The sequence below is a fragment of the Triticum urartu genome, chromosome 4 (genome assembly GCF_003073215.2).
Source record: "Triticum urartu cultivar G1812 chromosome 4, Tu2.1, whole genome shotgun sequence".
Taxonomy (NCBI): domain Eukaryota; kingdom Viridiplantae; phylum Streptophyta; class Magnoliopsida; order Poales; family Poaceae; genus Triticum; species Triticum urartu.
The window spans coordinates 131,110,238-131,125,950 of NC_053025.1; the positions used below are offsets into that span (position 1 = coordinate 131,110,238).

The 15,713-nt window shown below is 48.2% G+C and overlaps 1 protein-coding gene across 1 annotated transcript; it reads right to left on the bottom strand.

Moving 5' to 3' along the window:
• Positions 1-11,643: 11,643 nt before the first annotated feature.
• On the bottom strand, positions 11,644-13,868 carry LOC125553688 (putative F-box protein At4g22660). The gene has a single exon (XM_048717429.1). The coding sequence runs from the start codon at positions 13,243-13,245 to the stop codon at positions 11,815-11,817; it is 1,431 nt and encodes a 476-aa protein (XP_048573386.1). The 5' UTR covers positions 13,246-13,868; the 3' UTR covers positions 11,644-11,814.
• Positions 13,869-15,713: the final 1,845 nt, after the last annotated feature.

The window sequence follows — 15,713 nt, forward strand, 5'->3', positions numbered from 1 at the left end:
GGCGAGAAGCGAGGATGCGATGCGGTGAGGCAGTGAGCAGACCTTGAGCCACTTAGGGGTTACGGCTCGGTCGGTTCAGTCGGAACTGAAACGTGCCGGTCGGTTGCCCTATTGGCACGTGGGGGTTTGGGAGCACTCCATGGTCGCCGGCCACCGGAGCTCGGAGAGGCAACCGGACAGGATTAAAAAACAAAATAGAAGAGAAGAAAATGGTTGGGCTCAATTAGCCCGGCCCAAGAGAAAAAAGGGCTCCTCGTGCGTGCGGCGTGCCCAACCAGAGCGAGAGAGAGGAAAAAAAAGGCCAGAGAGACGAGGAGGTGGCCGTTAAATTCAATTCGTCCCCGCCCTCCCCGCGTACTCGTCGCTCAAAACCTTCTTCCTCCTCCCACCTCCGTCCCAACTCCCAACGCCACCGCGCAGCACTGCGACTCCCCCCACCAGAAGCCAGCCAGCGCACCGCACCCTCCTCCCCCTCCACCCCAAACCACCTCGTGCTCCCTCCGCAAGCCCGCATCCTCTGCGATGAATCAAGTTGGCCAGCGGCCACCACCGCCGCCGCCGGGGAGCTTGATTAGGATCCTGCGCTTGGTGGCCTATTCACTGGGCTTATCTATCCTCTCTCTCATGAGGCTACTGTGGCGCGCATGCCGCTTACCGGCGGGCCAAGACGAGGAGGAGCGCAATGATGCCAAGAACAAGAACAAGACAGGCGGCCGAGACGATGAGGATCACCAGAAGAAGACGGAGATTGCCGCCAGGAAACGAGCAACGAAGAAGGCCAAGAAAGTGGCCAGAAAGGAGGCCCAGGCGAAGGCCAAGAAGACCAAGAAGGAGGCCAAGGCGGAGGACAAGAAGAAGAAGCAGGAGGAGGAGGACATGCAGAGGAAAGAAGAGGAGGAGGCGGCCAAGGAGGAGGCCAGGATCAGGGAAGAAGAGCACAAGGCAGCCAAGGAGAAGGCCAGGCAGAAGCTTGCTGAGGACAAGAAAAAGGTTGACCTGGAGGAGGCCAAGAGAAGGCAGCGGGAGGACGTCGCGCGGAGGAAGGAGGAGGCCCAGATGGAGGAGGAGGACAGGCAAAGTGATAAGAAAATAGGCAGTTTTCTGATTAAATTAATCCATGAATAAATTATGAGCATGACATGGATAGCATTGATAACACACTGATTACGATCTAACAGAGCATGTACTATGCATATAGTAGAAACATCTACGCATATCGCTAGTACTGCTACAACAGAAAGAAACACGAGAGGGATAAACAATGTGTACCCTCCAATCGGCCACGCAGCGGTGGTGGCGGCGGCAGCAGCCGCGGCATCCTCGGCAGCCTTCTTGTCGGCCTCGGCCTTCTCAGCGGCAGCACGGTCGGAGTCGGTCGACATGGTGATGACGAAGGTGATGCGGACGTAGATGAACAGAAGTGAGAAGTCGCGTAATCGCTACCCAAAAACCTAATCGCCCCTCTCCCGTACAGGATCCGGAGAAGCGGAGTTTCGGAGGCCTGCTCTCCCGTCAACCGTGTACGCGGTGAACGGGACGGAGTCGCCGGCGGCAGCAGCAGCAAAGGAACGACGTGGGCGTGGAGGCGGAGATGCGTTCTGTTTCGTGGCGGCTAGGGTTGGCAGCGCCCCACATATATATGTGCGGCTGCGCGTGGAGAGACGTGGGCTGAACCCACGTCCAAGTCGGTAGCCCACGATCCGACGTCTCAGATCGTGGCCCTACCTGTCAAAGACTCTCCGTTCCTGACCAGCAAAAAGAAGCGCATAGGAGTGAGCTCGGCTCGGCTCAATCCCGCAACCCGCGGCGCGTCGTGACGAGGCGTGGCGTGGCGAGGCGAACGGAGGAGGAGGAGTGCGCGAGGGCCTCATCTCTTCTCAAGCTCCAATAGCATGAGGAAGAGAATCCCTTATAAACCACTCCAACTCTCCTTCCACTTCCGGGGTGGGACTAAACTTCCCACCACCTTGTCATGCCACCTACATGGGCCCTTAGAGATCAAATCTGAAATTGTTATATGGGCTCTAGGCCCATCTCATATTTCAACAATCCCCCACCAGATCTCAGGGGCCCACTTTGTCCTTTGTTCCAAACGCTGTTTTGATATACCAGCATCTTAGTGGAGACCGATTAAGGTTGAGCTCCACCTAGACCAAGTAGTTACACTCCTTCACAACTGAACAATGGACTATGCCTTGAATTGTCAGTTTGGCGTCAAGAAGTTTCACCACAAATCTCACTGGTACGAGGCTGCCGAAGGCCGACCCCTCGGGTGGAGCATATTAGTCACACTCCTGGCCTGTTCATGAGCTTGCTAGAGATCACCCCAATCTCATAGACTGTGACCAGCAGTCGGGCTCATATAGGTGTGTTCCTCCAAAGATCGCTCTGTAGGATAGCATCTTGCTTATGCATATAAGCCTTGGAACACATTAAGACAGTAGTCATCCTTCCATACAGTTTCCGAGAGTATTGCATCTCCAACGGAGTGGGTTAGTAAAGTTACTCTCCTCAGTTCACCACTGGCTTGTTTTCCCAGGTCCTACTTCACGGGATCTCCGATCACATAGGTTGGGTTACTACCATGGCAACTCATGTGGGTCTCATACCCATCTCCCTTGATGCGCTATCTATCACAACACGTGATAGCCCTTTAGTAAAGGGATCTGCCAGATTCTTAGCCGTTTGAATATAATCCAACGCTATCACTCCGGAGTTCCTCAATTTTCTGACAGCTTTCAATCTCATTCTTATGTGTTTATTGGACTTCATGTTGTCCTTTGAACTCTTCACCTTGACAATAATTGTTTGATTGTCACAGTTCATAAGGATGGCCGGAACTGGCTTCTCAACCACTGGCAAGTCCATCAACAGATCTCGAAGCCATTCTCCTTCGCCACCCGATGTGTCTAATGCTGTTAATTCTGCTTCCATTGTCGATCTTGTTAAGATCGTTTGCTTGCAAGACTTCCAGGAAACAGCACCACCTCCAAGAGTAAATATATACCCAGTTGTGTCCTTCATCTCATCAGCGTCAGAGATCGAATTCGCATCACTATACCCTTCAAGTACCGACGGGTATCCGGTATAGTGAAGTCCATAGTTCATAGTACCTTTCAGATAGCGCATAACTCTCTCAAGAGCACGCCAATGTACATCACCCGGTTTGGAAACAAACCGGATCAGTTTGCTAATAGCAAATGCAATGTCAGGCCTCGTTGCGCTCGCTAGATACTGGAGTGAACCAACAATCTAAGAGTATCTCAATTGATCTATAGCTGTGCCTTTAGACTTTCGAATCAGCACACTAGGATCATCTGGTATTTGAGATGGTTTGCAGTCCGAATATCCAAAACGACTCAACACCTTCTCAACATAATGGGATTGCAGAAGTGTAATCCCACCTTCATCATCTCTCAATAGCGTGATGTTCAAGATAACATCAGCCACTCCAAGGTCCTTCATATCAAAGTTCTGAGATAGGAAAGACTTAACTTCCTCGATCAACTTGAGATTAGTCCCAAATATCAGTATTTCATCAACATACAAACACAGTATAACTCCTTCGCCCCCACCATAGCGATAGTATACACATTTTTCGGCCTCATTAACAACAAAGCCAACAGATGTCAATGTTTCATTAAACTTGTCATGCCATTGCTTAGGCGCTTGTCTCAGGCCATACAAAGATTTCACCAACTTATACACCTTTCCTTCCTGACCATCCATCACAAAGCCATCAGGCTGTTGCATATAGATTTCCTCCTTTAGCTCTCCGTTCAGGAAAGCCGTCTTAACATCCATCTGATGAATGAGAAGACCATGTGAGGCCGTCAACGAGAGTAATACTCGAATGATGGTCAGTCTGGCCACAGGTGAATAGGTGTCGAAGAAATCTTCTTCTTCTTTCTGGGCGTAGCCCTTGGCCACAAGCCTAGCCTTGTACTTTTCTATCGTACCGTCGGGCCTAAGCTTCTTCTTGAACACCCACTTGCATCCCAATGGTTTGCAACCATAAGGACGTTGAGTAAGCTCCCAAGTCCCGTTAGCCATGATGGAATCCATCTCGCTACGGACCGCATCCTTCTAGTAGTCAGCTTCTGGAGATGCATACGCTTCTAAAATAGAAGTGGGATTATCCTCCACGAGGTATATGAAGAAATCATCACCAAAGGTCTTTACAGTCCTTTGTCTCTTGCCCCTACCAAGAGATTCCTCATTATCCTCCTCAGGATTTTCATCATGTGTTTGGTTATAATATTCCATCGGAATGGCAGGTTCAGGAGTCTCCTCAGATTCCTGTCTAGAAGTGCTTTGTACATCTCTCATGGGGAAAATGTCCTCAAAGAATGTAGCATCTTTAGACTCCATAATTGTACCGACCTTCATGTCAGGTACCTCAGATTTCACTACTAGAAATCTATAGCCAACACTATTCATAGCATAGCCCAAATTAACACAGTCCATAGTCTTTGATCCAAGCTTACGCTTTTTGGGGATCGGCACATTAACTTTCGCCAAGCATCACCAGGTATGTACGTACGAGAGTGTTGTCCTTCTCTTGGTCCACTTCTTGTAAGGAGTGATCTCGTTATCCTTTGTCGGAACTTTATTCAGGACATGATAGGATGTCATTATAGCCTCCCCCACCATGCCTTGGATAAACCCGACGTATCTAACATAGTGTTAACCAAATCAGTTAGAGTACGGTTTTTCCGCTCGGCAACCCCGTTTGACTGGGGTGAGTAGGGAGGCGTCCTCTCGTGAATAATGCCGTGTTCCGCACAAAAGGCATCAAACTCTTTCGAGAAGTACTCTCCACCATGATCTGACTGGACTCGTTTAATTTTCTTTTCAAGTTGATTCTCAACTTCCGCCTTATAGATTTTGAAGTAGTGTAGAGCCTCATCTTTAGTATTTAACAGATACACATAGCAATATCTAGTGGAATCATCTATCTAAGTCATGAAATATTTCTTTCCACTTTTAGTCAACACACCATTCATCTCACAAAGATCAGAATGTATGAGTTTCAGTGGCGCCAAGTGTCTCTCCTCTGCTGCCTTGTGAGGCTTGCGAGGTTGCTTAGATTGCACACATGAATGGCACTTAGAACCTTTGGCTAAAGTGAAACTTGGGATTAAATTCGATTTTGCTAGCCGCGTCATAACACCGAAACTAATGTGACAAAGACGTGAATGCCAGACTTCAGATTCATTAACACTCAAATGAATATTGTTCACGACTTTATTACATAGATCTGCAAGAGAAAGGCGGAACATGCCTCCGCATTCATAACCCTTTCCAACAAATAGTCCATATTTCGTAACAACTAATTTATTAGACTCGAATACCAACTTAAACCCTTCTCTACATAGAAGGGAGCCACTAGCGAGGTTCTTTTTGATGGCGGGGACATGTTGCACGTTCTTCAGCTGCACGATCCTTCCCGAAGTAAACTTCAGATCGACCGTGCCAACACCAAGAACAGAAGCACTCGCGCCATTCCCCATCAGTACGGACCCGTGACCTGTGGCCTGGTAAGAAGAAAACAATGTAACGTCAGCACACACATGAACACCTGCACCTGTGTCGACCCACCAATCGGTGGACGGCCAAACTGAAAATACAGCAAATAAATTACCGTACCCAGATGCACCACTCTCATTGTTGCTCACAATCATATTGACAGACTTGGAGTCCTGCCCTTGCTTCTTATACTTGTTTGGGCACTTGTTGGCCCAATGTTCAAGCGAACCACAAGTAAAGCAGCCCTCATCCTTCTTATTCTTTTTGAAGGTCTTCTTACCCTTCTTCTTAAAGTCGGCACTCTATTGGACACCGTTCTTTCCCTTGGGCTTGTGGGAATTGGAGTTCTTCTGATGCATCATATTGGCCACAGAAGTTCCTTCTAGCCCCTTTCCGTGCGAGTCCTTTGCCCTTGAATTTTGCTCAACACTCAGATGGCCTATGACATCCTCCACAGAGAATTCACGCCTCTGATGTTTCAGAGTGGTGGCAAAGTTCCTCCAGGAATTGGGAAGCTTAGCGATTATGCAGCCCGCGACAAACTTGCCCGGTAACTCGCACTTAAGAAGCTCAAACTCCTTAACAATGCATATTATCTCATGAGCCTGCTCCAATACAGGACGGTTTTCAACCATCTTGTAATCGTGGAACTGCTCTATAATATACATCTCGCTCCCTGCATCGGCAGCCCCGAACTTAGATTCGAGCGCCTCCCACAAGTCCTTGGCAGACCGCACATGCAGATATGCGTCAACCAGCTTATCTCCAATCACGCTCAGAACTGCCCCGAGGAACACGACAGTGGCCTCCTTGAACGCCTTCTCCTGTTCAGGAGCAATCGTTCCTGTGGGAGTCACACCGGCGACCCAGAACACGTTCATGGCCGTGAGCCATAAGGTGGTTTTAGTCTGCCAACGCTTAAAGTACGTCGGTTTCAGTGCAGCAGCAAAACCAGAATTCGAAAAACTCCTACACAAATTAGGTTTTTGGATTGATAAGAAAATAGGCAGTTTTCCGATTAAATTAATCCATGAATAAATTATGAGCATGACATGGACAGCATTGATAACACACTGATTACGATCTAACAGAGCATGTACTACGCATATAGTAGAAACATCTACGCATATCGCTAGTACTGCTACAACAGAAAGAAACACGAGAGGGATAAACGATGTGTACCCTCCAATCGGCCACGCAGCGGTGGCGGCGGCGGCAGCAGCCGCGGCATCCTCGGCGGCCTTCTTGTCGGCCTCGGCCTTCTCAGCGGCGGCACGGTCGGCGTCGGTCGACATGGTGATGACGAAGGTGATGCGGACGTAGATGAACAGAAGCGAGCAGTCGCGTAATCGCTGCCCAAAAACCTAATCGCCCCTCTCCCGTACAGGATCCGGAGAAGCGGGGTTTCGGAGGCCTGCTCTCCCGTCAACCGTGTACGCGGTGAATGGGACGGAGTCGCCGGCGGCAGCAGCAGCAGAGGAACGACGTGGGCGTGGAGGCGGAGATGCGTTCTGTTTCGTGGCGGCTAGGGTTGGCAGCGCCCCACATATATATGTGCGGCTGCGCGTGGGCTGGTAGCCCATGATCCGACGTCTCAGATCGTGGCCCTACCTGTCAAAGACTCTCCGTTCCTGACCGGCAAAAAGAAGCGCATAGGAGTGAGCTCGGCTCGGCTCAATCCCGCGGCGCGGCGCGGCGTGACGAGGAGGAGGAGGAGTGCGCGAGGGCCTTCATCTCTTCTCAAGCTCCAATGAGCATGAAAAGAGAATCCCCTTATAAACCACTCCAACTCTTCCTTCCACTTCGGGGGTGGGACTAAAACTTCCCCACCACCTTGTCATGCCACCTACATGGGCCCTTAGAGAATCAAAATCTGAATTGTTATATGGGCTCTAGGCCCATCTCATATTTCAACACAAAGGAGGCGAGAGGAGGCCTAGAGGAGGAAGCAGGCGGACAAGAACAAGGATGAGTATGAGGTACGATCGATCATGCGCTTGCTCGCTCCTTTTGCTATGAGTTCAGTTTTCCTGTTCCTTTCTGCTCCTGACTGAATTGGCAAAATGAGGATCATCAGCGTTACTTTTCTGTTCATCAGCGTGTTTTGACCAGATCATCAGCGTTTAGGCAGGTTTAGATCTCTAAAAAGAACTGATGTTTGCTGTCACTATAATGGTAGATAGTAGAATAGTTGATCACAATTCTGCTACATTACAATTTAAAACCCCAATCCCTTGCCATGTTTTAGTTTCTACTGAAGAAATGCCTGAAAAATGCCCACCTCTGCTTATGGATGATGCAGAGCGTGTTGATTCTTTGTATGGAATTTTAGCTAGTGTTCGATCTTGATGAAGTGACCGTTCTAAGGATAAATCACCACCCCGATCTCTATATCTAGTCAGGTTGCTCCTTTCCCCTTTGTTGTCAAGACTACATCGCTAAGCCTACCTGAAAACATTTGGTCATTTGAAGTTGGGGATTTATCAGATAGCTGTTTTGGTGAAGAATGTGTATCTTTCCTTAGTGTCGCTTGCCATGTTTTAGTTTCTACCGATGGAAGATTTAATCACCGCTAAGTAAACATGTTTTGTAGGATGAGAAGGATGTTCACATTAGTTACTGGTCTCAAAATCACAACAAGCGCAAGAAGCAGTGCCTAGGCTGCTACCTTGACTTCGCAAGAAAGATAAGTGCTAGAAATCCCCCGGTGATCGGCAACATTCCAGACGAGGTAGCTATGTTCTCTGAAATTTCCTTTCCAAAAAATGTTCTCTGAAATTTCAAATTGTGTGGTGAAATAAATTTTGGGACTAAATGCCATTGATTTTCTTTTCAGATTGATCGCCATAACAGCAAGTTTCACAAGGGAGTTGAGATGCGAAGTTGCAGGAAGAAGGGCTGCCTTGTTAGAGCCAATAAGAGGGACATCCAGCTCCATGAGTACTACTGTCATGGTTTGAGCAAATGAGGCCCTTGTTTGGTGCTTCTCTAGTGAGTGCTAGCATTAGTTTTTACTCTGTTTCGCATGAGCTGTGCGCGCTAGTGTGCTGTTTGGATAATTTGGTACGAAAAATCTTGTGAATGGCCTTTGGTGATGAATGCATGTACGAAAATCACTATGACAACCAATGCAATCGAATTGCAGTATACATGTCAAAGCTGGATTCAATTCTGGGCATGTTTTTAATCATGTTCTGTCATGTCATTTGTTGTTCCAATCCTAGCATTATACTCCCAGTTTCTTTTTTTTTGCATGGTGTAGCAGTACTCAGTTCTGGTTGTGATGATCCATAATCAGGAGACTGATGAACATACTGGTTAATTATCTGTGAGAATGCATGAGGGGATGCATGTTGTCCCTTTTCACCCAGCATGTCTAGCAATCTTCTGAATTGTTAGTAATCATCTGCTTATGTCTCATGTTAACTGTATTTTATATGCAATCTTGTCCCTACTAGCAGGTTTGCACATGTGGTAATCATCTGCAATGTTGGCCTTAAAATAAAGACACTGCGATTTGGTAATCATCTGCCTCATGTCATTTGATACGATCCTATGATCCATAAGTAACAGTCTAGATTAGTCAATAATGTTTGCAGGGATCCCTGTTTGTTTGTGCCGCATAGCAGTATTCTGGTCTGCTTGTGATATATTCACTTATTCAGCAATAAACTGATAAACTAGCGTACTGGGAGCATCAGGCACAACATATGCTTGTCCCTTTCCACCCAGCATGTTTAGTAATCTTCTGCCTCATGTCATTTCGTATGTAAATTTTGTATTTACAGTGACAACACTTCTTTTCCCACAACAAAAATAAATACGCGCTTTGGCTGTTTTTAAGACAAACTAAATACAGCTGCAGGGTCTGAATGTAAATTCAGAACCAGCCAGAATGATCTGGACCTTACATAATGTCTCTGAACTAAGACTTATCGTAAGGATTAATATCTTCAAATAAAAGCCCTTTGCATGCCTAACTGGACAAACCCTCTTCTTGCCAGCCTTCGATCGAATAGCATTGGGCACATGCAACAGTTTGCATGCGGTTGCAGCTAGAAAAGACACGCCATTTCCCTTTGTGTTATAGACACGCCATGTCAGTGTATTCTCTTGATTTCCGAACAGCATCATCAATATCTAAGAGGATGTTACTGCTGATGGTCGGTATGTGTGTCTCTATATATATTATTCAACTTCTTTCATACACCCATATCACCAAGGCATACACGTTCTTGGTAGAGTAAGTTCCCGCTGACGAGTGTTTCCATCATAGTTTTCTTCCATCTGGGCATATGTGGCTTGAACGTGCACAATGCCCCATAGCGTGTGTGAGTGGAAATCGACAAAAATCTTCTCTACTATTACAGAGAGTAGTTCGATATTTGCTAGACATCCATCCAATCTTTTTGAAGTGCTGAAAATCTCTTGTTAGTTCCAGTATAAGGGGGCTGTTTTACAAGATCGCAGAAGATATTAATTGTGTAAACGAAAATACTAGACAGACGACACTCCACGCACGATGCATGCACGATTCATAATCAGATGGATGTGAAGCGCTTTATTCTCTGATTCAATGGCTGGATGTGGAGCATCGTTCATGCATCGTTCCAAAAACGTCGTGTGTATAGCAGCTCTCTTGTGTAAACCCATGTCAAAGCAACCACGTTGTTTCATAAGCAGGGGTATTTTTTTCACTAGCCTACATTACGACATTCAGATGTCCCATACAAAAGTCAGGTCAAACCAAACCATCATTCACGAGAAATGATCATTCAAATCATTAGTTGTGATCCCTGAAGATTTCAATTTTAAGACGAAGATTACCTACACTGCGAGGCATGGGTTGACGAAATGCGGTGCGCAAGATGCTGCATGTTTCACTGTCATGGCCCCTTGTTCAACCTCAACATGAGATCAGATTCATAGCTGCCTAGGCGTCTTGGAATCTGGGGCCAACAGTTGTTTTCCTGTTTTTTTCTGGCAGACTGCACCAATAACTTGAAATTGCAGTGGAATATTGGATCCCCAATAAGCATGAGATGCCTTGATGGCTGTCGCTTCAGGGTTCTGCTATTCCCTCTCACCGATGGTAGTCGTGATCCACCAAAACAGATTATTCTCTAGTCTCTACCATTAAGATACCTCTGAAATTTGGAGCTTTCCGTTATACACTGAGTGGATCAATGAAAATTGTGAGGGTAATAATAGTCAAGAGTTGCATAAATTAGTTTCTAGACTAATTTGGAGGGAAACATTTCGAGTTGTGCCACCAGTTACGCACGTGTTTATGCTCGGGTTCTATGCTGTAATTTTGCCAACATGCATACATTTTTCATTTTTAACCAAGACATGCCCATGCTTTACAGGGAGCATAAAACTGCATTGTATTTGTATACAGGGAGTTTTATTAGCATAGCTAAGCATACCTACATAAGAAGCAGTGGAGTTCAGAGGGGGTTCGGGTGGGGGGATTTACATACCAGAGGCACACTGTACGACTAAGGGCTTCCTCACCTAATGAGGAAACCGTGATGAAAGCATAACCAATTAATCAAGGAACAAACGCCACCGTTACATGTTTTTATGAGCCTGCTAACAAATATGCCAATCACAGTGACATTCGGTCTGAATTAAAGATTCTAAACTGTTTCTAGTGAGAACCTTCCGCTTTTCGAAGGTAACTGAGCAGAAATGCTTGCCAAAGCATGAAAGAACCGTTTGAAGTAGCCCAGGAGCAAGAGTGTGACTACATATAGCATTCTAATAAAATCTTCAGTTATCTTCAACCATGAACAGGGATTAGCAACTGCACTAACAACATTTGCTGATAATATTTAGTGCAAATGATGTCACGTTCAATGGCTAGTTAATGCGAATCAACCTAATTACATAAATGATTCAAGAACAATGAAAACATCAATGCAATCAGAAATACAGTACATAATATCACATACAGAAGAGAATAACAGACCATTCTACCGAATGGTTACTACGTGGCTTGTACTATCAGTTATAAGGGGGAAAATATCAAACAAACAATATTCTGTCAGAATATGCATGTGAATAGGAAAGAAATGTGAGAACAGAAAACGTAGTTGTTGTAGAGCACCATTTTCATTCATAATATTTATTTCTCGGTCATAGTCTCATCAGATACAACAAACAACATATGAAAAGGAGATAGACAGGACATGCTTCAGTTGTCATAGCATCTGCCCATAAAAAAATGGCAAATTTGGTCGACAGACCCCATAACCAAGGTACATAACTACAAAAGGCTACCTATTTGCACAATGACAAGTTCATCACTGTAAGACTGGGTGTTATCCATATGGGACTCGGCCAGCTACACCAAAGCGGAGATATAATTTCTTCCCTACTGTCATCTTCCAGGTTAAGAACAACTATATCCCGGGGATTCGTCTTATACTTCCAATTACATTCCTCATCATCTGTGAAATAGACACAATTGGCCTTCAGTTGCGGATATTCTTCGGCACTAAGGCATAGCGACTGGTTACGCCCAAGAAACAACACGTTATGATGCAAGCTATTTATTTCCACGAGCTCTTCTGCTTCCATATTGACTTTGTGTAACAAGACTTTATTAGTTTTAACTATGAGCTCCTCATAACCCGCATCTATGAGTTTTGCCTTCCTGCAAACTTGCAGCAGATCACCCCATGGAGCCTGAAGAAGGTAGAATACCCCTTTGTACTCACTACTGTAAATGTCAATCTCATCTGCAATTATATTCCTCGTGACGTTAGGACTAGTGAGATCAAAAGCATCCATTCTTCCGGATTTCGTGGATGCATATAATAGACCATCCATGTAGATGCATTGTTCATAGTCCCAACCCGGCGGCAGCGGGGTCCACTTACAATCTCCCACCCTTGCAAATGAAAGCTGATATCCTGGACCATGGATGAGAACCACAATGTAGCTTCCTGTGGACGGGTCTGGAAAGATAAATGCCCTGATGTAGACATGGTTACGAAGCTCGTCAGGAGCATAGCTTAACATTTCGGGCTCTAGGTCCGGATCGTACAGTTGGTCCCACAATTCATACTTAATAAGTGTGCCTTCATTGCCAAAGATTGGCTCTACATAACCAATGGTGACCACTGACGGGAGAGCAATCTGTTGACCAGTGACCGGATTGATAAGGTGTAGCTCAGACTTGTCATCCGCGGTAACTAGCCAACCATGTGAGGACCCAATAAGATACCTATTGCGGATGGGTGGATCCGGGAGAGTTAACTTGTAGACCCTCTTCTCCGCGAGGCTGTAGAGACAAGCTACGTTTTCACCAGCAGATTCAGAGGTGTAGAGGAGGCAAGGCGTCTGAGGCCGTTTGTACTGCTCAAGCTGGCTGCAGAGGCTGGTATACGCGGAGCGCCAGGAGGAGCTGACAGAAGCCGCACGCATGAGGTCAGGTATCTCCAGGAGTGAAAATATGTCCATCAATACATCCTGCGGCAGCTCCGGCAAATTTCTCACCAGAGTTTCAGTTTCCATGGGTGGTGAGACCTTTCTCAATACATCCTGCGGCAGCTCCGGCAGTTTTTTCAACACAGTTTCAGTTTCCATCGGTGGCGAGACCTTTCTGAATTTCCCCAATGAACCGGGAGAAAGAGCCAGGAGCTTAGGCAAAAATTTCAGGCCAAAATGTTCTAAGCTCATTATCCTGGCTACGCTACAGGCCTCCATTGGAGCAATTGCAAAAGCAGGTCTTTTGGGGGAAGAGTTGCTTCAGCGGCAAACCAATTGGACTTGGCTTGTATCTAATCTGAGAAGAAGCACACCGATGGCTGGCTGCACTTTATATCCAGTCGAGCCGAGGCCTCACTTGTGATCCGATTAGAAGAAGGGAGTCCCGATCCAGCGAGGATTGTTGCCGTAGAAACTCCGAAAAGATCTGGAATTCGAATCCGAGCAATTACCGCAAGGGCTCCCGTCGATTGCTCCACTGCGCCTCGGAAGGATGCCCCACAACGACGGGAGAGGGAGAACCAACTAATTGCCCGCCGCAGTGTAGCCCGACGGCTCGGCCGTCCCAGGATCCGTGAGAAGGCAGAAGGTGCCGCCGGCGGGCTGGGGCTTCGTCGGCGGCGGTAAATGGGATGCAAGAGGCGTGGTGGGATTAGCAGTGGATGGTGGCGGCGAGAAGGTGCTTGGCTCCGCCGTCTTCGTCGCAGGCGGCGGCGTTGTGGGGGCAGGTCTCGTTTGCACAGGTGACCGGAGAGGACATCAGTTATGCGACCGAGCACCGTGTGCTCCGCGCGAGCGAACGATTCCTTTTTCATTTTCCTTTTTGATTTGAAAACTTTCGCGCGAGCGAACGATTCTTTTTCTTTTTTCTTTTTAGAATAGAACCTCCGAACCAACGACCGATTCATTTCAATCGTGTTGGAGTGTGTCGCTTAGAGCAACTCCAACGCATCAATCCAAACGAACGTATGTTTTGTCCGTTTTTCATTCGTTTGGACGGACGTACACATCCGGTTTATCATCTGGGTCGGTAGGTGTGTCTAACGGGAGGCCGACCTATTTATGCCAGCGTGGCCGAAGTTGACTAAATAAACATAATTATACATACATGGCCGGCCAAACATGAGCCAAAGTCCACTTAAACAACTAGATTTTAAAAAAAAAACTAATAAGCCATTCGCATGCTGCCTTAATAGTCTGCCTTGCCCTTGCCCTTGTCGTCGTCGCCCTCGCTGCCGGTGAGGTCAATGAACACGGAAGAAGGCCCAGCCCAACCGAACGCGGCTTGATAGGCCACCAGGGCAGCCTCCTCTGGCGTCTGCTGCGGCGCGCTCCTCCTCCTTCTCCTCTAGCCGCAGAGCCTCCTCGTCACGGCGCAACATCTGCTCATATTGCATCTATCGCTCGTCGTCGCCCCCCTCCTCGGCGAGCTAGTGCGCCTTCCAGCGCTCAAGGTGGGACGTCTCTTCTTTCGGCGTAGTGGCAGGGAGGCACGCTCACCCACTCGCGGTACTGCCTGGTCCACAAATAGGACTCCTCCGGCCAAGTGGGGGGGGGCAGCGGTGACCGCTTGCGCGTGGGAGTTGGCTAGCGCTCTGGCTCGGGCTTGGGCTTGACGAGGGGCGGTGGCGGCACGAACAGGGGCGCCTGGACGGAGTCCCCCGCTGTTGACAAAGCAATGGCTTGCTCCAGCCCATCCCAATGGGCGTCCTCCTCGAGTCGGCTCGCCTCCAGTGTATGCTGCAGTGCCTCCTCGAGGGCGGCTTGGTACTCCACCTCCGCCTCCTCTTCCTCCGGCTCTATCCTCAGGGCGGCGGCGGAAGGTCGTGGTTGACGTGGACACCGAGCCGCCGTTGCTCCTCGTGCTTGAGGGCAAATCAGGCCTCCCAGTTGGGAGAGTCTGCGGCGTACTCGGCATCCGCCGCTGCGCCTGCGCACCTCCTCGTCGGGTACCCGCTGTGTCCGCGGAACCGCCAGCATCGGGATCCGCTGCGGATCGAGGTGCCAGTGGTGCGGCAGCGGCTGCCTATACTCCCAGTGCCACCACGCTTGGTGCACCGAGATGTGCAAACGTTGCCGACCTAGGCGGGCACGCGCCGGCGACGGAGGAGGAGGGGGAGGATGAGGCGCCGGGGGTGCCCTTGCCTTTGTCGCTTCCAGAGCTGCTGCCGAAGAGGCCCATGGCTAGGGTTTTGGGTTGTCGCCGGCGAGGAAGCAAGAAGGGGGGTGGGGCCAGATGTGTACGACAGTGGATGATGATGCCCCTCTGTGTGCCCTTGCCATTGCATTAGTTGCATCGGTTTGTGTTCTCCACGGTGATACGTGGAAGTGATAGTTGAGAAGTTTATTACTCTTGGGTGCTTGGTGCCCTTGAGCTTGTTCCTCTTGGGTGCCTTGGTGCCCTAGACGGTTGGTGGTGTTCAGAACTCAATCATTATGGTGTAAAACTCCGGGCAAGCGTCGAGGTCTCCAATTAGGTTGTGGAGATCGCCCTGAGCAATTTGACGGGTACCGGTGACCGCATCCAAGGGTTGCCAAAGTGTACGGGTTCGATGACCACCCCCAAGGGTCTTCATTTGTACGGGTTTGATGACCGCCCTCAAGGGTTCCTTAGTGGAATCACGGCATCTTGCATTGTGCGAGGGCGTGAGGAGATTACGGTGGACCTAGTGGCTTCTTGGGGAGCA